This window comes from Lepisma saccharinum, chromosome 6 (genome assembly GCF_977018435.1).
Source record: "Lepisma saccharinum chromosome 6, izLepSacc3.1, whole genome shotgun sequence".
Taxonomy (NCBI): Eukaryota; Metazoa; Arthropoda; class Insecta; order Zygentoma; family Lepismatidae; genus Lepisma; species Lepisma saccharinum.
In genome coordinates, this window is record NC_139234.1 from 77300225 (window position 1) to 77323284 (window position 23060).

General features: G+C 39.4%; 1 protein-coding gene across 2 annotated transcripts in view; it reads right to left on the bottom strand.

Moving 5' to 3' along the window:
* The window catches only part of LOC145989466 (kinesin-like protein KIF12), a 314209-nt gene that overhangs the window by 84324 nt on the left and 206825 nt on the right, over positions 1-23060 (bottom strand). For both annotated transcript variants that reach the window (XM_083124813.1, XM_083124814.1), the window contains exon 6: positions 9466-9607. In XM_083124813.1, the coding sequence (XP_082980939.1) occupies positions 9466-9607 (142 nt within the window). The remainder of the gene's footprint in view (positions 1-9465; positions 9608-23060) is intronic.

Genomic DNA, 23060 nt, shown 5'->3' on the forward strand with positions numbered 1-23060 from the left:
ATTTTGTCAGGACAGTGCGTTACTTTCAATCCTTCTCCTGACTTTTTCGAACTGCAATCGTGATGCGAGAATGTCTCTTTATTATTGCTTTTTCTTAACTCACAATTAGACATGTTCTTTATAACTAACTAACTCTCTAGCCTTCTTAAACCCGAAGGTTCATGGCTGCAGCAACACAGGCCTTCCATCTGTCCCTATCTTGAGCAAGATCTATATACTCTTTTCCATCCCTACCGATTTCCTTTAGGTCCATCTCAACGTTGTCTCTCCATCTTCGTCTTGGTCTTCCTACAGGTCTCTTACCATCAGGTTTCCCAACAAGAATCCTGTAAACTCCTCTTTCCTCTCCCATTCGTGCCACATGGCCTGCCCACCTAAGTCTTCTTGATTTAATTATTCTAATAATATCTGGACATAAATACAAATTATGCAGTACTAAATTATGTAACCTTCTCCACTCACCTGTCTCCTCATACCTTTTAGATCCAAATATTTTCCTATGGATCTTATTTTCAAATACTCTCAATTTATGTTCCTCTTTCAATGTAAGTGACCACGTTTCACACCCATATAATACTACAGGCAAAATTACTGTTTTGTATATTTTAACTTTTAGTTTCTTAGATATTAAACGAGAAGAAAAAAGTTTATGAAGAGAGAAGTAACATGCATTTCCTGAATTAAGCCTTCTTTTTATTTCCTCTTTAAATATTTTTTCCATTTGTTAATATTACTCCCCGCCCGGAGATCCGAATGGGGGACTATTTTACCTCCAGAATATTTTACCTTGGGAACATCCATGGCCTCATATTGCTGATTCTTGACATGTCTTTTTACAGTGTAGAGTTGTCAGCTCTACGCCTAACCCCCAATATGAATGGAATGCTATAGCGGCGCTACATTTTGAGGAGTTTAGCTGTAGCGGTAGCGAAGCTACAAAACACCTGTAGTTGTAGCGAAAATTTCGCTACAGCTAGATTTCTTCTCAGCATTTTGAGATAAATTTTGAATGTGGCAACAGCGTCAAAAAGAATTCGACAATAACACTTACAATAAAGACATGTTCTTTATTGTAATAATAATTCCTAGTACGCAATATTTAATTTATAAATATATTATTTTCTAAACATAGAATTATCATGACTTTTCAATGGCGCTCGCACTATTTGAACTATTTTGTAATATCTCTCTCTCTCTATCTTATATATATATATATATATATATATATATATATATATAAATTTGGGTCTGGCCCCTCCCTCAAAGAAATCCTGCATATGGGCCTGGTCTACGTCAATGACAGAAATGCAAGCAATATTTTTATTTATTTTTAACCCAATTAATGGAATGTGGAAGAATTTAAAAGAAATAAGAAAGAGCAGAACGAGTGTTACTCTCCTTTAAAAATTGTTGTTCTTCGAGGAAGAAAAATAAGAAGTATTTACTCCAGCACCTTAACACAGTGTCCCACGAGTCTCTCTTGACTAATACTGTCAAATGTGAAATGATTTTATGAATAAAATTTTCCGCCTGTTTACGTCTAATGTTGCGCAGATTTGGTAGTTCGTAAACGGTGTAATTATTTCGTGTTACCTTACGCAACAGCAAATACATTTCGTAACACTGTATTGAACACGACACTTACGTCAGTAAACAAGCATTTCGTCTGTTGCAGTATCACAGGAAAAGAATATCGTCCTACAATTTTCAAGCCTCTAGATATTTTCCATTAATAATCACAATAATAAGTTAGAAGAAATAACTCGCATTTTCACAACTACCAGTCTTCTCGTTTTTCTTTATCACTTCGAAAATTATTTCCCCAAGATATCTGCTATACTACAAGAAAGCAATTCAAAATTAGAGTAAAAGTTCAAATACATGCATACCCAACGACATTTACAATATTGGAGGGACAGAATACTTAAAAATTGTTGTTTCAATCGAAGGTAAGGGCGTGGTGTAGTGGTTACAGTTCTCGATTGGGCTGCTAGCGGTCCCAGGTTCGATCCTCCATACTAGGTGTGGAGAGCATGGTAACATTATTTGTAATAGCAGTGTATAGTGGCTACATTGTTCTGCATATGGAATTTATAAAAAAAATAAACAAATAAATGAATTGACACACATTCAAAGGGATATTTTCATGTATATGATCGTGAATTATGATACTCTAACGATAATTGTGTACTGCTTCAAAGACATTGACAAATATTAATGAAATACCTATTTATATTTGTGGCAATTCAGGACATACTAATTTTACCCCTTTTCCCACTCGAGTTCAATGCAAGGATACCTCCGCAAATATCGAATGAAAAGTTTTCATCATGTGCAATTCTCCATTAAATGTTTTCGCCGAGTCGTACTACCTTCGTTTTCTTTGTTACAAACAAGTATTGTTTGCACATTACATGTAGGAGGAGAGTTGCATCTACATTTCACATTGGTCAGCTCCTTCTACTTACTTTCAGGAGCGAAAGCTTGTAGGGTAGTGTTTACCGTTCAGGACTGTCAATCTGATGGTCGTAGGTTCAAACCCTTCCGGTGGCAGAACATTTTCGTAAGTTTTAGACCTATCCCATTGTGTTCATTGTCCACGCCGTGTGAAACGGAATGATTCAGTTTGGAATTAACGATGGGGGGAGGGGAAACATTAAATTACAAAATCTCCATTTCAACGAACCGAGAAGTGGACGATAATTCTTATAAATATTCAGATTACATTCATGTTTTTAGTGGTATAATCGTAGGTAAAATCAAAGATCTTACATGGAAAATTTTACCTTGCTCTGAACTAAGCCAAAAGGCATTCCGAACCGATCTAATACATTCTCCAATACATTTCAAAATGTTATTGAATGTTTCATGTCGATAATTTGACCAATGCATCAATTCTTGACGCTGAGACGGTATTTTCTGCAACTACCTCTTCTCTTCAGTCCCTTCTGTTCTTCTCTTCTCCTTCTCCTTCTTCTCTCCCCTCCTTCTGCTCGCTCTGCTTTTATCTCATATCGCCTTCCCTACTTTTCTCGCATCTTATCTCCATGCCACTCATCTCCACTCCTCGTATCTTCTGTCTTAGATTTCCGACTCCACTGCACTCTTCTCCTCTTCTTTTCGTTCTTATCTTTTACTCTCCTTTACTTTACTCTCCCCTCCCCTCTTCTCGTCTCCTCTTCTCTCTTCTTTGCTCCATTTTCCTCATCTCTCCTATAATCTTTTTCCATTCTCTTCACTACATATTCTCTCCTCGTCTATCCTCTCTTTCTTCTCTCCTCTACTTTTCCTCTTCTCCTTCCGCTTTCTCTTTCTCCTCTCCATTGTCACCTTTCGTTTCCTCTCACCTCATCAGCGATATGAAATACTAGAAAACATATTTTTTTTCTATCAGAAAGAATTTTGTCACTTGCGATATAATAGTGATATTTTTAATAATTTTATACAATATTACTTGTTTTCATTTCTTTCGCGTACTTTATAAATATCTATTGTGCATGTGGCAACCCTGAAATTGAGCCTAACTCTACAAGCAACCCACCAACGCCTTGTGTAAATTGGGTTGCCTAGTTTAAAATGTCGTTGTCCTAAAACTTTTGAGAGACACTGTACAATACATAGTTACGCTGATCAATGTAAAAAAGTATGATACACTCTCGAAGTGTATTAACAGATCTTTGATTAACTATAAATACCAAAAGATTAAACAACCATGAACCATTACATATTTAAATAACAAAACACAACCTCATTTTACTTAATCAACAATAATAGCAAGAAGATTTCTCCCCATTCATTCATTTCATTGAATATAATCTGTAATCGTTTAACTGGGATAATACGTAATAAAAGTCATTCATCGTTTTAGTCACAAAGTAAATTTGTCGGTCGAAAGTGTGGCTATCTCAAGTAAACTGCAACCCAGCACAATTCCCCCGTAACCAACATGATCGGGGGCAATTCAACCTTACTTAAATTTCAAATTTAGTCCAGTGGAATTTCTATTAAAGTACTATGAACAAAAGAAGTACAAGGCAAATCACAACCAGGCCATGCAGACCAAAATGAAAGTAAACGGAGATAGAGGATATTCAGCCTGAGTCGTGTGTGTCTTTCCTGTCTCCAAGTCGGCAAGGTTCTTGCCACTCCAATTTTTTTTGCTCCTCCAGTTCAGACGTCTGGTCATGGCAAACTTTGCTTTAGTCACGTGTTCTTTCAAGTCTACATGGCGTCGTAAATGAGTTCTGCCACACTACTATATGCTTATTCGTTATATCCCAACCCCTTTCGTACGGAAATCAACATATAATAGTTAATATGTCGTGAATTTCCTAGAAAAATATATTTTTATCACTTGCCTTGCTAAAAAAATGACAGATTAATTTTTTATTTATCTTTCTTTCAATTTACTATATTTAATTTAAATGTACAATAATTTCGAAACTAAACTACAGGAAAAGTGGTAAAAAGTCAAAAAGATGAATGAAAGTAAGCGCAACCTGGTGACAAAATCTTCAATTTTATCCATCCTGCAATATAGACAACCCACCTTGCACTGAAATTAGTTGGGTTGCATACAAAGTGCACAAAATTGGTACGATGATTGGGAGGTAGGCTAATGAACATAACCCGCGATTTCCCCCTCCCCCCTGGAGTTAATCTACGCCAGTAACATACAAACAGACATCCCCGATGGCGTAGTACTAAGCTTGTACTCAAGGTGTCCCAGGTTCGATCCCCAGTGAAGGTACAGTGATTCGGATTCCACTTACAACTGTCGGCCCAGTCCCGATTAGCCTATGTCAGCATAAATATGTTTATAGATAAAGGGTTGTTCAAAATGGATTCAGTAATGCACCACCAGCACACATTTATATTATTAATATTATTATCATTGTTACTATGTTCTGGCATTATTTTGTTCGTTTGTGATATGCTCGTGGTGCTTTTCTTTCTTTAACGCAGCTCCGAATCGGACACAGCCGTCTCACACCTCGCCATTTGCTGCAAGAACTTTTTACACACCTTGTTTTAACTTTTCAAGCAAGAATTTTAGGTAAGTGGGTATTTCCCCGTGTACATTGAAGGGTTCAAAATGTCCTATAGTGTCGACGCACCCAAAGATTTTAATTAATTCATTTGTTGACACAACCATCTCACACATCGTCATTTGCTGCAAGGGCTGGACCCTCCGCTGTGCTGTGTTTGTAATGTCGTTTTAAATATATAGTATTTTAGCCTAAATGTATGCAACAAAGCTTGACAGGTTCACATTTGCTACTATTGGTTTAACTCTGCAATCACAATAACAAAACGTATACTATCGCATCCATAAATAATGAGGTTGGCTTAGTACGTCTGTACAAGTCGAATGGTAAAGTTTTTTTTTTTTTTTTTTCGTATATCGTACATTATAGTTTACCAAAGTCTCTGGGAAAAACTCTCGTCTCGTATCGAGTTTACAGAGGTCGGTCTCGTTCTCGCTCTTTTCTGGACAAGTTTGGTCTCGTTCTCGTGGCTGCCATCTTCGTACGAGCTTTTCCCTAAGTAGACAGGGGTTGTTAAAATACCGTTTGCAACCCGATAATGATGAGGTTTAGAGCCCCTTGATTATAGCTGTTTCTTTGTTTGTTGAGGTGTGGAGGCTTTTAAAATAAATTTCGCAAGTAACGTCACTAAAGGGCGCTGATTGGTGGACGAGTTTAGGTGAACGCGTAGGAAGAAAACGCCCCTTGTCTACCGGCAGCTGTGTGAGTTAGTCAGTTTTCAGTTAAGTATATATATCATTGGTTTGATCTTTATTTTGTCAAAAAAATAAAGGAACTACTCTCTCTCTCTCTCTCTCTTATGAACGCTCTCACTAAACGTAAATTAGAATCTGAAGTAAATGTTGAACCCAGACAATGTATTTAAGCAAATTATCTGTATGAATAAATGTATTGCAAGAGTGATTTATGTTGTCGTATTTAAAATACTGAAAATCAGGTTACTGTTCGTTCGAGTATTAAGGACCTCTTATGGGCGAAAGGCGGTTGTAGGTTTAAAAGTATTATTTTTCTGCAAGAAAGAACCAGGCCGAACAGATTGCCAGGATCATGGCGGGAAAGTTGTATCATTGAGAATAACATTTACCAAAGTTTGGTTGCTCCGAGTGTAATTGACAACAATAAGAACATTGTTTTCCTGTGGGATTGTTGGATACCCCTTACATGACAACTACATGCTATAAGCTTAGGTGGGAAGATGTTTTATAGATTTGCTTGCGGAATATTTGATTTTTATATACTCGGTGTTAGGTAGCTATCAAGTGAGATAAATGCGAATATTCAAGATTTCGGGCTCGTGGTCGCTTTACTGTTGCTGGCTATTGGATGTGCAAGAAGAGGCCGAGATAAGGAATTGTGTATGACTTGGCTTCGGAGCTGTTCCTCCAAGGAGACCTCCTCCAGGCAGCTTTGACTCCTTGGACCGCAACGTCAAGATGTGTAGTGGATGACACGTGCCGACGCCTTATTGAATTCGTTGGTTTGCTAACCTTAACTTGAGTCCCCAGGTATCTCGTCGCTTTCACCAACCTCCATCGTGGTCAGCTGAATCACTCGTGACGTTGCGGATACTTCTTCTAGGATGTTCTTTGTCTTGACGTCGTGATCTTAAATTCCTGCCAAGATTCTGCTTGTCTTCGTTCTGTCACTGGAGATAGAATTGGTCCTTTACTCTGAGGGAAATCAAAGTTCCACCAGCTGCCTCATTTCGTGTCTCCAAGTAAAGTAAGTAGCCTTTTAATCATACTTAGTTCCCAATCGATTACAAAGCGCCAACTGGTACACCCAACGGCAAAGAAAATGGTAAGCGAATTACCCACCAGCATTTTCCTACATTATTTTTTCCACAATGTGATGATCTTAAATGGAAAGAAAAATGTCAACAAACAGAGGACAATGTCTGCTTCGTATCAACAAAATTTCATTTTCTCAAACAACACAGGATGAAAAATATAAAATAATAAAGAAAGCGATGGACAATTTACCTCCCATTATCTTTGCCGTTGGCTGTACTACAATACCAACGCATTTTTGTTTGAAGCGTACAGTATCCCAGTTTCCCTTCACAACCCTGTGAAAATATCCCCTTGGATAGTTTTAATCGGCTTTTTATACTACCTGGGCCTATGGCGTGTTACCCCAGTGGGCGAATTAACTGGGGCTGATTCAGTGACCTCCCTTCCCCGCAAGATCCATCCCTGCAAACTAACTCTCTGCCATTCTGAAGCTTGAATGTTTATTGTTGCAGCAAGATCAGTCCACTCTTGACTATACTTACCAATTTCTTTCAGGTCTACCTTAATATTGCCATTCCATCTCAGTCTTGGCCTCCCCATAGGTCTCTTTCCACTAGGTTTCCCAACAACAACCATGTAATCGTCTCTATTCTCGCCCGTGCGTGCTACATGGCCTGCCCACCGAAGTCTTTATGCAATTATTCAATAATAATTATATTTAATATGTAAGTAACATCAGGGATTGAATACAGATTATGAGACTCAGTATCATGTAACCGTCTTCACTCATCTCTTGTTTCAAACTGAGGGGTACACAGTGGACACTCACGTGACTGCCACAGCCAATCCGATTCATTTCTATTGAACTTCTCCTAGCGAAGGCGTGGGCACCGAAAATTCTGGCAACGTCGTTGGACCGTCTCCTGCAGTGTTTCCATATCTGCCTTCGCGGTCATTGGCAATCATACTTGGCGAACCATATAGGTACGATGGAAGGGAGAGAAGGGGAGAAAGTGACTAAGCTAAGCGAAACAGTGCGTGGTGCTGCGGACGGTTGGTAGCTGCAGTCGCGTTGCCGCCTCCATGCAATCCCTTTCTCTATCACGCGTTCATTGGTCGATCTCTTTCGAGTATACTCTATGCCGGACATCTCTGGGGTAAGGCCGTACATAGCGGCAGAAAAGGGGAGGAAATCGAGTGGGCAGAGCGAAGCAGTATACGCTACTGCGAAGGCTGGTAACTGCAGTCGCTTCCTCTCCACACAATCCCGTTCCATCTCACGTGTTCATTGGTGCAGCCGTCTCGCATCACTACTTGCGCAGAGACTTGTTTTCGTTCGCTTGCTCCAGACATAGGAGGACAGAGTGTAGCTAATTGCTTGCTTCACAGACTCCCGGGACAGAGTATAGCTTCCTTGTGGAATTTTGTCAGTGTTTCCAGATGCACATTTACTTCACTAGGCTTGGAGAAATTTCCTGCAAGTGAATCCAGCTAAGAATAAAATCTACCAAAACACGTTGCAGTCCACTATAGCCTGACAAGTTAAGTCCCGATATGCGCAGATCGCTGCGGAGCACTTCCTATTACGTCATCCTCCCCACCACTCTTCTACGTACTAGTCTGGCCTTGAGAGTACGAGTGCTGCCAACTCAGCAAAATTAAGCTAAAACAAATATGACAAACGTTTTTTACAGTGTAGATTGACGATGCCGGCTCATATCAGTTTATCAGTGGTTCATTTGATTTAATCCGATGTTTGAAAATGCGTGCGGTGCGCGGATCATAAACCGTACTACTATTACGAACGCACGTTAAGGTTTATAACGAAGAGAAACTACTGGGCGAATGACTTCATTTTCTGAATGCGAGATCGAGCAGTGGCCTGTTTTTTTTAAAAAAAAGCCGAGTGGGGTGGGGGTTCTTTTGTTTATCGTACAACAATCGCTATGACAAGGCAATCTGATAACATGCTTGCCTGTGTTCTTTCTTAAAGCATTGAAATGTTCTTGCTCTTTACTCTTGACTGTATATTTTTGAATTAAATCATACCGGGTCCAACGAAATCCACAATCTGCTCTGGAAAGCCCCTTAGAGGACAGGCCAGATAAATTGTTTACAATGTTGCAACATATTTGCGAAATCAGAAGGAGTTACATAAACTTAAGTATAATGTTGTCGAGTCCACAAGCGCCGCCACGGGAGTATCTAAATGGATGGTTTCTCAAGTTTTAAAAGAATTGGATTGGATTGATTTATACTTTTAAGTCCACTTTATGCACAGTAAGGCTAATCGGGACTGAACCTACAGTTTAAAGTGGGATCCGAACCACTATGTGCCTCCAGCGGGAATCGAACCCGGGACCCCTTGATTACAAAACGACGACGCTGCCACTGCGCCATCGGGGAGGCCAAGTTTTAAAAGAAGGAAAAGAGTCGTTGGCGAAAGGTGAGCTGAATTTCTGTACTCAGACAGGTAGAAAACAGCCCAGGAAAAAGCTAATACAAATTTCGTTGAAAATCCTCAGACCATTCCGCTCCCTCCAGGTTGCAACACTGCGAACCAACGTCGCTGCAGAGAATGAAGTGGGGAAATGTGGTGTGAGATGCGCAACAGCTATTTTCAGCGTCTTGTTTTTAAACTTGTCAAGTTATAGTTGTGAACTATGCATTGCCGGTTGACCTACCTTCCTCCAACACAGCCAGCAAGTCGTCCAATTCCTCACAGTCCACGGTGAACAGGTTCTCCACGAAGAAACCACGTGACTTCTTGGACCATCTTACTGCGAGGGGCTTCCTTGCCGTACCCGGGTTAAGGAGATCTATCACCTGCAATGAAAACATGCAGGGGTTACTGAAAACAAATGAAAACTGATATCCTAATGCTTGAAACTTTTCTGTTTCTCCCCGAAAGACCAAATGAAACTTGAGTGTTTGGTTACAAATTTTGGAGAAAGGCAGTTTTCAAAATTTATTCAAATTTGCAGATTGATAAGGGGTGGGATACGCGGAATAAATTTTTATATCAAAGTAACTATTTTACTGATAGTTAAGCAGCATATTTCTTACAGTTTCTGTGCAATGAAACATGAAACTTAAGACAGTTGATTAAACATAATACTTTCACATATTTGTAGCTTTAAGTGAACAATTTTGTGTCACGGGCGGGACAGACGAAACACTGCCTCTTCACTTAATAAGTTTATTCGTCTTCGCCTTGTAATCAAGGGGTCCCGGGTTCGATACCTGGTGGAGGCACAAGTGGTTCGGATCCCACTTTAAACTGTAGGTTCAGTCCCGATTAGCCTTACTGTGCATATAGTGGACTTAAAAGAACAAATCAAATCAAAATCAAATGAAATCAAATATGTTTATTTTAATTTACGTGAATTGTCGAATGATGATAAATAAATTATTTAAGACAAAGAGAGAAGGTAATTGACATTTGGATATTCTAGTGGAGTTGAACAGGAAGTGTAACAGTTAAAGAGAAAATTAATTGGTTTTTGGTGTCACGGAAGGGACACAATACAAAACACAACTAAATAAAAAAGTTAAAACAAACTAATAATGTGTAACTAACTTAATTATGTGTAATAATATAATTTTTATGCAAATGACAATTTTAGATTGTTCACTCAAAAGATAGGATTAAGTTAGAGCGTTGCATTTATTTCTAAAAATGGAGGTTCAGGGGAACGTAAGTTTCTACCTGGGTGGGCAAACCCGTAAGCTCATGCTATTTCGGAGTGGGATAACTGTTCAATCTAAACCATTGATACTTTTTAGTAAAAAAATAATACAAAATTATATCTTGTGACGTAGTCGATTGTTCAAAAGTGAAAAAATGATGTAGAGATTGCTATACTGTCATCATTTGTATCCTTCTATTTTCATTACCCTAGAATTGTTGTGGAATTGTTACAAAGAAAAGAATTTCCCACCTAAATCACTATTGGTTGCATCAAAACTCACCAGTTTTTGTATGTAGAACAGATTTTCTCCTGCATTTTACAGATTTCAAAAACATAAATGGGAAACTAAAATTAGAAGAAAATAAGGAATCCAATACAATTAATTGCGAGAATGACAAAATAGTTCATTCCGAAAAGGGTATTTAAATTCATATTTAATAGAATTTGAATATGTGGATTTAGTCAACTTTGACTGTCATTTTTAACAGTAAAGGTGCACCTGCTACTGAAAATATTCGGTAATTATTTCTTTGTATGTACCATTCCAACTCCCTTTGTAGATTACAGTAGTCAACAAGGTAACGAGCGAATTGCATGATGGGACATTCAAGACATTCAAAGCACAGTATTCTTAAAAAAGAGCCAGTGAGATTGAGCTAGAAAGGGGCAGAGAGAGAGAGAGAGAGAGAGAAGGAGGGAGGGAGATAAGAAACCCCCTCTCTCTATCTCTCTCTTACACCCCCCCCCCCCCCCCGATACACACACACACACAGAGCTTGAGACAGGGAGAAAAGAAAATTAAATACAAAAAATATGGGAAGCGATCCTCTTTGCTTGCACAGTACGTGTCGACTTCTGCACGTTTTCACGGACTCAAATATTTTCGCGCAAGAAATCATTGTTTAATCCCAAGGTCACTGTACAGCTACACCTTCGTTGTCATTCTCTTACACGCCGACATAGAGATTTTGCAAAACATGATAAATTTTTAACAATGTTCTGGCAACATTGACATTCTTTCCAGACGTGTTTTCTTCGTGGTGTGCATGTTTATTTTTTGCATATTTTATGTGTTTTTATCTTTCGCACCTATTTTTCACCCTTTGTTATTTTATCATCTCTTTATTTACCTTACTAGTGTTTGGTCTGTACGTCGCAGCCCACATAAAGAAATAAAGATATATTGAATAAAAGAAAAGATTCAGAAATGTTTCTGTATGACAAGTTTCGTTAATAAAATTAATAAGAAATGTTGCCAAAAAGATTTTTGCAACTTACAATTCATTATTATTTCATCTGAATATTACTACAAAGACTATAAAACACTTGACAAATTTGTCTAGGAACAGAGGGACTAGATAATAATGTAAACATACAGGGAAAATTAAAATTATGCAAATCACACTGGGATAATATAGGGTGTCCACAAATGAAGTATACAACTTCGGAGTGTAATAAATATAAAATGGCAATATATAGGAAATAGTTTGTCATGAGAGAATAGTTGGTGACTGTGGAAGTTTCTTTGTAGACTGGCAACATTGCGCTATTTCCAATCTATGGCGAGTGGCAGCGCTAGTTGTATTGTTAACAGATATGGTGTCTCCACAGTAAAAAGCAATGTGGTTTGCAGAGACAGAATCTATAACTATAGTGCAGCGAAATTTAAAAATATTGTACATCAGAGAGCCGCCGACGCGAAAGAGCATTGGTGATTGGTCAGTGCGTCCCCCACTGGTCTCGGCAGGCCAGAGCTTAAATGTCGTCCGTACAACCGACAAAGCGCATGTGGAGATCTAGTGACCATGTTATATAAAACTTCCACATTTGGCATGTATTGTAGAAATATAATTTATTGATTCTTCCTTGTAGTTTTATTTCTATTACAATCCGAAATTGTATACTTTAATTGTGGACACCCGGTATAGCAACCCTACCCTCATCAATTTACTTTTGGTCATACTTGTACGGTTTCCAAGTAATACCACTGATATTTTCTTTCTACTCCTCTAACTTTCTAACTCATTCACCTCTCTGGTATAATCTCTGCCATTGAGAGGTGTGCGATACATTCAACCATGATCTTGGTCTCCCGCCCCCCTCATCACCAAAGTACATACAGAATTGCGGGAAATTAGGAAATGCATTGATCAAATGCAAAATTAAGGAGCATTATTTGCTTCTGGGTCAATACACGTGAAATCACTCAGAGCAGGTTGCTTCATAGTCATGGATTTGCTTCCCATTTTTTATTTGCTGATAGATACTTGGTCCAATATGACAAATATGTAATTTTAGACTTGTATAACAAATATGTTGAAAGTTATTCATTTTTCAAAATTTGAAGATTTTGAGAAATTGGGCACCATGTGGCACAATCTCGGAAACTATGTGGAATGTTGTGATGATTTAGGTATTGTTGGAGAGGGGAAGGATAGTCCTAACAGAAAATACCGGTGTTATCATTCTTACCTGATCAGAAATTACAAAAATCTTTAAAGAAAATAATATGTTGTGATGAAAAAAACACTCCACTTCGGGTAATTGTTTCATAGGGTTGTACCGCAATGAAAATTCTTACACAGCATAATCAATACATGTCCAACATGATATTAAAAAATCAGAAAGGTAAAATTGTTCATAATAAAAATATCACAGGTTTCAGTATTCAATGTATGAACCATTGTTTCCACTGGCACACAGTTATATTTTTGACAAATGGCTCTAAAACACTCACAAATTATTACCACGTGTATTGACCCTTCTGCAGGTAATAATTCAATCCACGGAATAGTGAACTCACTCGTAAGAAAATTAGAAAAAATACGTGAGTTGGAAATTTAATAATAGTGGCAACTATTTATTCTCAAATGATTCAAAAGAGATACCTCTGTGAAACTTTTACAGCCCTTCGATGTAGTCACCAGCATTGTGTACAACCATTGCCATCGATGTGACAGTCGTAGTATTTCTGTAGCAGTGCCTGCTCTGTTGATGGTTCGAATGGAGCGGTCTATTGTCTGGAGAATTTCTGTAACAGTTCTGAAGCTTTATCTTAGGGATCAAATAAAAGTCACAGGGGCTGGTAGAGCATCTGCCACCCCCATCGAGCTAACAAATCAGCCACAGGTTGCTCTACATGTGCCCGAGCATTGTCCTGCAAAATGATGGGAGGATTCAGCAGACAGTATCCCCTCTTCTTTCGCAACGCAAGTCGCAGGTTATGTCCCAAAAATGAACAGTAATACTGCGCATTGACGGTCTGTCCTGGAAGTACAGCGAGAATCACCAGAACTTTCACATTAGTGGTATTCTGACTATACAACTTTAGACCGCCAACTCCAACGATACTCTATTCCTCCCGTCATTGCGCATGCGCCTAGTGTTGGAAGGAAGAGTCAATTTACTGTGAGGTAGCTTAGGTATCGAACTAACACGTAGTATAAGTGAGAAGCAACGGTTCCGTTTCATGGCGTATATACAGCAGTGTTGCCACTATTAAATTCCCAACCCACGTATTTAACAACACTGAAGAAAAAATGAAACAAAGTTTTGTGGTTTCGTCGGCCGGTCCTCACTACGCGAGTCGGCACATTTCCTTTGAAGTAGACCACTACTTGGAATCGGAATGCTGAAAATTAATTAAGAGTATCTGAAAATAAAATCCTTAGAAAAATCTGTGGACCTCAAAGGGATGAGGAGACAGGTGAGTGGAGAAGGTTGCGTAATGTAGAACTGCACAATTTGTATTTCTCTCCAGAGAGGACTTAGATGGGCAAGTCATGTGGCACGAATGAGAGAGGAAAGAAGAGTTTACAGGATTCCTGTTGGGAAGCCTGATGGTAAGAGACCTGTAGGAAGGCCAAGACGAAGATGGAGAGATAATGTTGAGATGGACCTAAAGGAAATCGGTATGGATGGAAAAGATTGGATTGATCTTGCCCAGGATAGGGACAAATGGAAGGCTTATGTTGCTGCAGCCAAAAACTTTCGGATTTAAGGAGGCTAGAGAGTTAGTTACTTGGAGGGTGACAGAGCACGTTCGGCGGAGATGGCAACATTCTAGGCGTGTTATTCTTATGTGGAAATAAAAACGCGTGGGTCCCAAACTTCATGTAGGGTGTTGGGTCCATTGGCACCGAGCTGAGGGAGTGACTTGCTTTACCTTTTTTTTAAAAAAAAGAGGAAATTTTGCAAATATTGGACCAGGCTAGGTGGAAGGTGTTTAAAGAATTTTGTTCAGATTTCCGACAAAAGGAAAGAACACATCGGTCGGCAGGCAATGTATCACGCATGAAACAGGGTATAGAAGTTTATAAGATCCGTGTTGAGGAAACCCAGTGGTAAGAGCCATGCGGGAAGGCCAAGACGAAAATTGAATGACATTATTAAGATGAACCTGAAGGAAATTTCTAAGGATGGTCAAGAATAGAATGATCTTGCCCAGAGAAGGCACAGGTGGAAAACGTATGTTGCTGCAACAATGAACCTTCGGGTTTACGAATGCCAGAGAGTTAGTTACTTAATTACTACAAATTATATATATTACTAGTGAATGCCATATTTTAGATAAGATATACACTACCAACATATTGCATTGCCTCTGCCCATTGTCGAGATCGCAACATTGTAATTATGCGTTCCGCAAAAGATATAAATCATCACATGTATACGTTATAAATATTAATAAGATTCCATCACATAGAATTAATTTGCACTTGTACAAAATAGCTTGAAAATGCTTAATATTTACATGTAGCTTTAAAATTTTGCCTACTGCTGCCTACAACAATTACTTCTGTCAAGATTATAGATGGTTAAATCTTCTAGAAAGCGAGGCCAGATTTGAACAAAGAGGTTTATATTCTGTGGCTTTGTTGATCTGATTTCACAAATTAACTACGTTGTATATGTTATGTACTTGCAACAAACGGTTATTTTAAAAAGGAAGTGTCAAAAGGACCAAATGAGATAATATATTTACGATTTTGTGGCGTTGTTTGATTTATTGAAGCACGTGATTTAATTATACAACTTGTTGCTCACGACACACACCATGATTAATTTTCTTAGGCATTACCTAATCCTGTAAAGGATTAGGTATGAAAAAATTACACATGCATATGACAACTTGCTCAACTTGTATCCTTTACCTCCATGGAGTAGGAAATTATATCTAATGTTTTACTTGCACAAATTGTAGTATTTTCTTTAAAGAAACTCTCATTTTCTTATTTTAAAGTTAAAGTCTATGATTTCTGGAGTATGACATAATTTTGTCTTCTTTCAATTCTATCCAAGAATTAAATTACCTTATAATCAATTCTATAGCTAATTTAATATCAATCTATTAGAATGTGCTGACATCTGTTGACAGTTTAGTAACTCATCGTATCCTGATCAATTATTATCCGGGGACAAGAAACAAGTTTGCACAAACTTTGTCCATTGAGCTCGTGTTTTAACAATGATTTCCTTCGCATCAATAATTAAGATAGGTTCTTCCGTGATTTCGAAGCAACTTGCGAGAACTTGATGGAAGTTTCAGGCCTATTTCATATTAACCATTTGTCATGAAGAATGGGTGGTCCAAGGGAGAGGGGTCCAAAATCGAAAAGCTGCGTCCTTAAGTTGGATGAAGTGCCATCATGTTTACGTGTCGTCAGAATAAAGAAATGCTTTAGGGGAAAGAGTAAAGAAGTCATGAAATATACGACAGAGAATAATATATATATATTAATATATGTATATATATATATATATATATACACAGGGTGACTGGTAATTAGATGTATTCCCTGAAAGCGGTTAAAGTAGAGACAATTTGCAATGAATTTGACCATATGATACTCCGAAAATTAGTAGTTTTCGAGATAATCGAAATTCTATTGTTTTTTTAAAAATGACAATTTTCCACATAAAAAGATGAATTGAGAAAAAACAGCTCATTGTATGGCACATATCTCAGCGTTTTCTGATTGCTAACAAATAAGTGGTTCGTTAAAAAAAAGTTTTTCTCAAATAACAATCACATGTAAGTAACGGGTGGGTCTAAACTTACAAGTGATGATAAAAAATTGCACTCTTAGTTTACTTGGCAACGTATTAATAACAAAAATGGTATGACACCCTGTATACAGTGTGATTGGTAATTCGACCTATTCCTGGAAAGGGGTAATACTAGAGCACATTTGCAACAAATTTGACCCTATGCACCGGGGGTCGGAAATCAATGGGTTTCGAGTTATTGCAGTTTGTAGATTTTCCTGACATATTCCGACTTGCGACCAAAAAACTACTAATTGTGAAAAAAATACCACACCCTGGGCACTCAATCGACATGTTGCTAACAGCTGACGAATGAGTGACTACTGGGGAAAAAAATTCATGCCCAAAATTCCCATACCCACAGAAAGAAACAGTCATTGGTGCACACGTCATGAAGAAATTTGGAAATTATCGTTTAAATCGATGAGGATTACTCATAAATTGGTAACACACTTAGCGTAAAAATTACGGAAAAAACTTCCTCGTTTCGTAAGCTCTCCAAAAAGATACAAATGTTGTCAACTGGCACGCGGGTTGGGGGAAAATTCTGAATAAAAAGCGGAGAAGGTGCGTTGTAGACCTCTTTGTAAAGTGAAAAGAAGTTGTCGGTTGTGAGAAATAAAGGAACGAAAATGAGTGAAATAATAATGTTATTTACCATTCTCATGGTTCCAGGTTGTCAGAATTAACTGTTACAAAAAGTACAAATCCTGTTAAAATTGCCTCCCCCGGTTACGTATGCAAACACGCAGCCTGCGGCGTACTTCAGACACAGTCACTCGCGTTGACACTCAAGTCTGTATTGGGCGGCTGTCACAATTCTCTCTCTCTCAACCCTTCTTGGGAATCCACTGGTGGACTGTAGACTAACTCTTTCATGTGACCCCAAATGTAAAAGTCTCATGCTATTGAGGAGGCAGATCTTGTCAGAAGGATGAATTTTTGTCGATTTTTACTACATACCGACACTGAAGACCCCCATCACCTGACAAGAATTCTGTGGACGGACGAATCCAAATTCGACAGCGATGGTATCACGAATTTTCATAATGCGCATTTTCACAATCATATGATTGGGCCATTCTTTCTGCCACCAAAACCTAAACGGCATTACCTTCGAAAACTTCCTAAGGGAAGAATTGACGACGCTGCTGGAGAATGTGCCGCTCGCCACAATATGGGGTATGATTTACCAACATGATGGCTGCCCAGTCCACTATTTCCGGGGTGTGCGACAGTGGCTGGACGACAATTAGCTATCCCATGCAATGGATTGGTCGAGGCGGCCCGAAACCCTGGCTGGCGAGGAGTAAGGTAAATAGAGAAGCGATAGAGGGGGCGGGGAGAAAAAATAAATAGTGATTCAGAGAGAAAGAAGCCGAGAAAGAAAGATAAATTAAGAAGCGAGAGAGAGAGAGGGGGAGAGAAAAATAATAAATAAATAAAGAAGCAAAAGACAGAAAGATACAGAGAAACGAGACGGAGAGAAATAATGGAAGAAAATGGAGAGGCGGCAGAGACAGAAAGATAGGTAGAAATAGAGAAAATAAAGAAGGAGATAGGACAAAACGGGAAGGAGAATATAGGAAAGGAATGATCAAGAAGAGAGGAAGCTAGATATACTAAGAAGGAAAAAGGAAAGAAAGCTAAAGAAAAGAAAAACACACTAGATATAGCAATAACAGGCAGAAGGGAAGAATTAATTGGCCATGTGTCCTTCTTCCAGAGGAGCAAGTGACCCTCCTCCCCTGACCCTCCATACGGGAGTCCATGCAAACGTTCCTCTAAATTCCAGTTTATCCAAAACTGGCAGTTCAAGGTCAAACTGTTTCCCCCACAATGCACCTCTTTCTTGGCGTCAATGTTGCCAGATTTGCTCAATGTGAGTGGAAGGTATCTAGCAGTTCTAAAAAATCTAGCTCAACATCTCTCACTTTGCTGCATATGAACATGTGTAAAAAATATATGTATTTCGTCTACCATCTTGAAACACCTTATCGTGGACTCACCATTGGCGACTTACTCCCACTTGATTGATCTTTCAAACCAATGAAATATCTCAATATTGTAATTACCAGCTTGGAACTCAAGTCCTTGTATAAATTTCCCGTCAATTTCGTTCCTTATTTTCCTAAGTTGCCATATAAGGATATATTTTAAAATACCAATTAGGGTTCAGTGCGAGTAAAATAGAGAAAATTGACTTCTAGTCCTCCATATTAAAACTTTGTCAGCGATTCGGCTTAAATACAACAGCGCACAAGTCTTCTAGTCTGTATATCGGCTGTAAAAGATTCAGCATAAAATCTCTAAATTTACAGCACACAAGACGGATCACAGTAACACACAAACTAAGCATTACTTTATTTACTTCTTTAAAAAATAATAGATCGGGATACCCTTCTTTATTTATTTCCTTATCCTTCTGTTCCTCTCTCTCTCTCTCTGTTTTAATCCTCGTTTCTCTGTCTTGTCCTATTTATAGTTTATCTTTCTCTTATTCTGTACCTCCTCCTTTCTCTCTAATTCTTTCTTTCTTACCGTTCTGTTTCTCTATCTCTCTTATATCTTCTGTTCTCTCTTTCTTCTTCCATTTCTCTCTTCTCTTTCTTTCTTTTTGTTTTACCTTTGTTTCTCTCCCTTAGTTCTTCTGTTTATTTATTTTTCTTTGTTTTACCTTTGTTTCTCTGTCTTCTTCTGTTTATCTGTTTCCTTATCATATTTGTTGATCTTCTTTCTTTCATCTTCTGTGTCTCTGTATTCTTTTCTATCTTTCTTTCTTTCTCCTTCTGTTCCTCTCTTCTCTCTTTTGTTTTACCTTTGTTTCTCTTTCATCTTCTGTTTCTCTCTTTTCGGTCTTTCTTTCTTCTTATTCCTGTTTGCTTATCATTTTTCTTCCTTTTTCCCTCTTTCTTTCTCGCTTGCCTCCTTTCAACATGTTCTAGAGGTTATATCTTACCTAGAATAAAGTAACTGTAAAAGCGATGTATTGTTACTTTTCAAAGTAACGCTAAAATTTACTGAGTCCATTTCAAAAAGAGTAACTGTGACTGTGTTACCTTTTGTGAGCAAATTCCCTACAATTCAATTACTTTAAAATAGTAACTTGAAAGAAACTCATAGGCAGTTAATCTCCCTTAACATAGTTCAAATCAGAGATTACATATATCGCTGATTTGACCTAGTTTTGTTGGTAGGATGCTAGTAGTGTATACTTGCCGGTTCTAAGTAGTACTTTGTAGGTATCTCCTTTTTTTATCAATCGAATATCAGTTTTTGACATATTTTGACAATTTTTTGTCGATGTTTTAGCGTTTGACGACTTTTCAGTACAATTTTCAATGCACTTTTTTTTCCCCACCTCGTACTTGGTAGGTATATCACGATCTTACGTGATACAACTTAACCTATCTTTTTTTTCTTACTTTTTTTTAATTTTTTTTACGATCCTAAGTGATATAACTTAACCTATCATTTTTTTTATTTACGCACCGAACTAACCTGCAAGGGACTCTGTTTGTTTTAATATTTCAGTCGACATCTAGTAGCAAACACTAGAACTATTTCCTCAGGTATCGTCTTCATGTTCTAGTGTTTGCTACTAGATGTCGCCACCGGCGATGTAGACGCAGTGTTGCCACACTATGAGGGCCTTCCCAAGGGGCAAAATTTCCCTTTTTGGACTATTTTTTCCCTTTCACCTAAGCAAATGACATAATAGAATAATAATTAGTTGTGGTAGTAAACTTAGTAGATTTTTTTTTTTTAGTATGTGGCAATTTTTTTACGAATTTTTTAAAACTGTTCCGTCACCCTCTCGTTCTTCACGTCGTACGCGAAGGACTTCTCTGCAATCAGGATGACGCTGCACAGAGTATCGGCAGGCAGCGCATCGTGGAACTCGCAGACGACCTTGATGTTGGTGCGATCGTTGACCACCACCTGCTTCCTCTTCGTCGTGTTGATGACGAACATCGGCCTGCGGATTTTGAATTCGCTGGGAGTGTAGTACACGTCCACGCTTCCCTCGGTCACGCGCTTGTAAGCCGTGTAAGCTTCGTAAAGTTTGAGGTAATCGTCTTTGGTCATGTCGAGGTTGTAATTCTCGCGCGGGAACACTTCGTTCCTACCGTTCTTCAGATAAACGTTCTTGATCTTGCAGTCGTCGAATTTGCTGGAATCTTTCTCCTGATTGTTATCGCGTCCGGTCTGAAAAAGTACAATGACGAAATCTGGCATGTCGAACTGTATGTTGTTGAACTGCGTCGTGACGTCGAATTCCATGTGACTTCCCGACGCCAACTTCTGCACGCACTGGTAACCGTGAAAGTGAATCGGCACCTGTGGACTTTTCAAGATCTCCGCTTTGTACTTGAGGGCGTAGTTCGTCTCGTATTCCACGATCGGCATTCTCAACTCCATGCTCCGGATGACGCATTTCGCCGCTTCGGGTAAAGTGTTGGCTATCGGCGTGCCGTCTGCGTTCAAGTTGGTGTATCGCATCAGTGCGTCGTTGTCGTTGGCCGCTCTTCGAAACGTGACTCTCAGTCCTCCCTTCCACATGATCTCCTTGTAGTCCGAGAAGAATCCCGGCAGCAGACGCATGGGAAAGAGCACCGTGTGATTTCTCGTCGATATTTTCGTCCCTGCTTCGAATCCTCCCGCCTGGTAGTACGCTGCGTCCGTTTTGGATAATTTCAACGTTCCCACTGCCGTCGACGTGATGCCTGGATAATCTATTCTGTCGATGACGGTACCGTGCTTCCTCACCTCTACCTGCGAGAACAGGTGAGGTACGAAGTTGTCCACGAGTATCAAATTTGCATTGGGCGGAAACGCGTCTCCGCTTTCCTTCTTCACCACGTCGAATTGAATGTAGAGGTCCGCTCTGTGAGGATGAACGAACCCATCCCCTACGTCCACGTCGTATTCGATCTCCCGATTCGCTTCGTTCAAATTTGCGAACGTGCGACGGTTGGGAGGAAAAGATTGCAACTCGTAACTTTCGATTTGCTCCATTTTTTTTTCACTATGTGTGTTATTTATTATATGTTGATCTCCACGATGGCAGTGGTCGTTGCACCTGCGAAATCCACCACCTCACCTTTCTCGTTCGTCACCACCAACTCTATGTCGTCTATGCGGTTGCGACATACTGGAAAATAGATCGGCGAAGAGGGTGTGTAGATGATCGGTTCCATGAATTCGGAACTGGGTTTGAAAGTGGCTATGATTCCCGTCTGCTTGTGACTTTCCAGCAACCCCCCGTCCGAAGATTTCGTGATCATGCCTTCGGCCACGTTGCAGTGAACGTTCAGAGTCTCGATGGCCAAGAATTTAGGAATATTGGTTGCTACGTGCTTGATGCCAGCTTCGAGTTTTGTGTCGTTCTCGAAACCTAAAAGTTCTCCCATGGTGCCCAGGTCCACGGTCTCCGACGCCGACACGATTTCCACTCTGTGCGTAACCGAATTTTGAGAAAGGTACGTGCCTTTGGGTAACTGAGCTTGCAAAGTAGAAAGATTGTATTGACCTGGCGTGACGACGATATGTTCGCTTCCGACGCTAATTTTGTTGTTGTGATGCGTGACGTTAGGTATGAGGTACATGCTGTAGAATGCACGCAGAGCTACGGATTTAGGATAGACGATGTCGTCGTGCAGCGTGAGTTTCAAGATCGAAGATTCGCTCGTGAGATGGAACACGCCCATTGTCGTGATGCTGTTTCAGATTCCACAGTGCTTTCTGGAAATCTTCGATCGTAGGGTTATTTATTTTAGAGAGAAACGCGAGCACGGAGAGGCAGAGATGACCGCAGTTCTCGTCTCCGAAATTTTGAATGCGTTCGTCGTTGTAGTATATAGGATTGTTCGTTTTCAGATAATGAACTAAATTTGTAGGTGGAACACCTCCGAAAGAATCGAAAACGAATGCTTTATTGTTATTGTCGTTTTTGTGGTAACATATCCAATGCGTGCCTGGATTTTCTTGACTGTCCAAGTTGACTACGCCGCATTCTCTATTTTTAACGGTTGAAGGTAACGAGTCGGACATGAAAACGCCTCTGAAGTGTTTGATTCGTAATGGTTTGATCAGAGATTCAATGTCTCGGTTGGTGAGTGCTGTTTCTTTTTTTTAAACTTTTTCATTACGCCCTTCCCCCCTTTCTTCTCCATGGCCAGATTATGACGTTTCTGTTCTTCCAATTCCGCCTTGTTCTTCTTCGAGTCGATGACGGTTTTCGCGATGGCGGCGCTACCCCCAGCCAAACTTCCAACGGCCCCCAAAGCCGCAAGGATGGCCGGGATGCTGAATATGAAACCTCCGATCTTTTGCTGTTTCCGCGAACGCTGCAAGCGTCTCAATTGAGGTGTGCTGAGAAGTAATTTCATTCCGTGTCCTTTGGTCAAGCAAGAACGTTTCTTCTCGCGTTGTTTCTTGGTGAGTAACCCATCGAGGGCACCTAGATTTTTAAGATTGGAGTATGGTATCTGGTACACGACACCCTTGGGCTTCATGTTTTTTTTTTTTTTTCACGG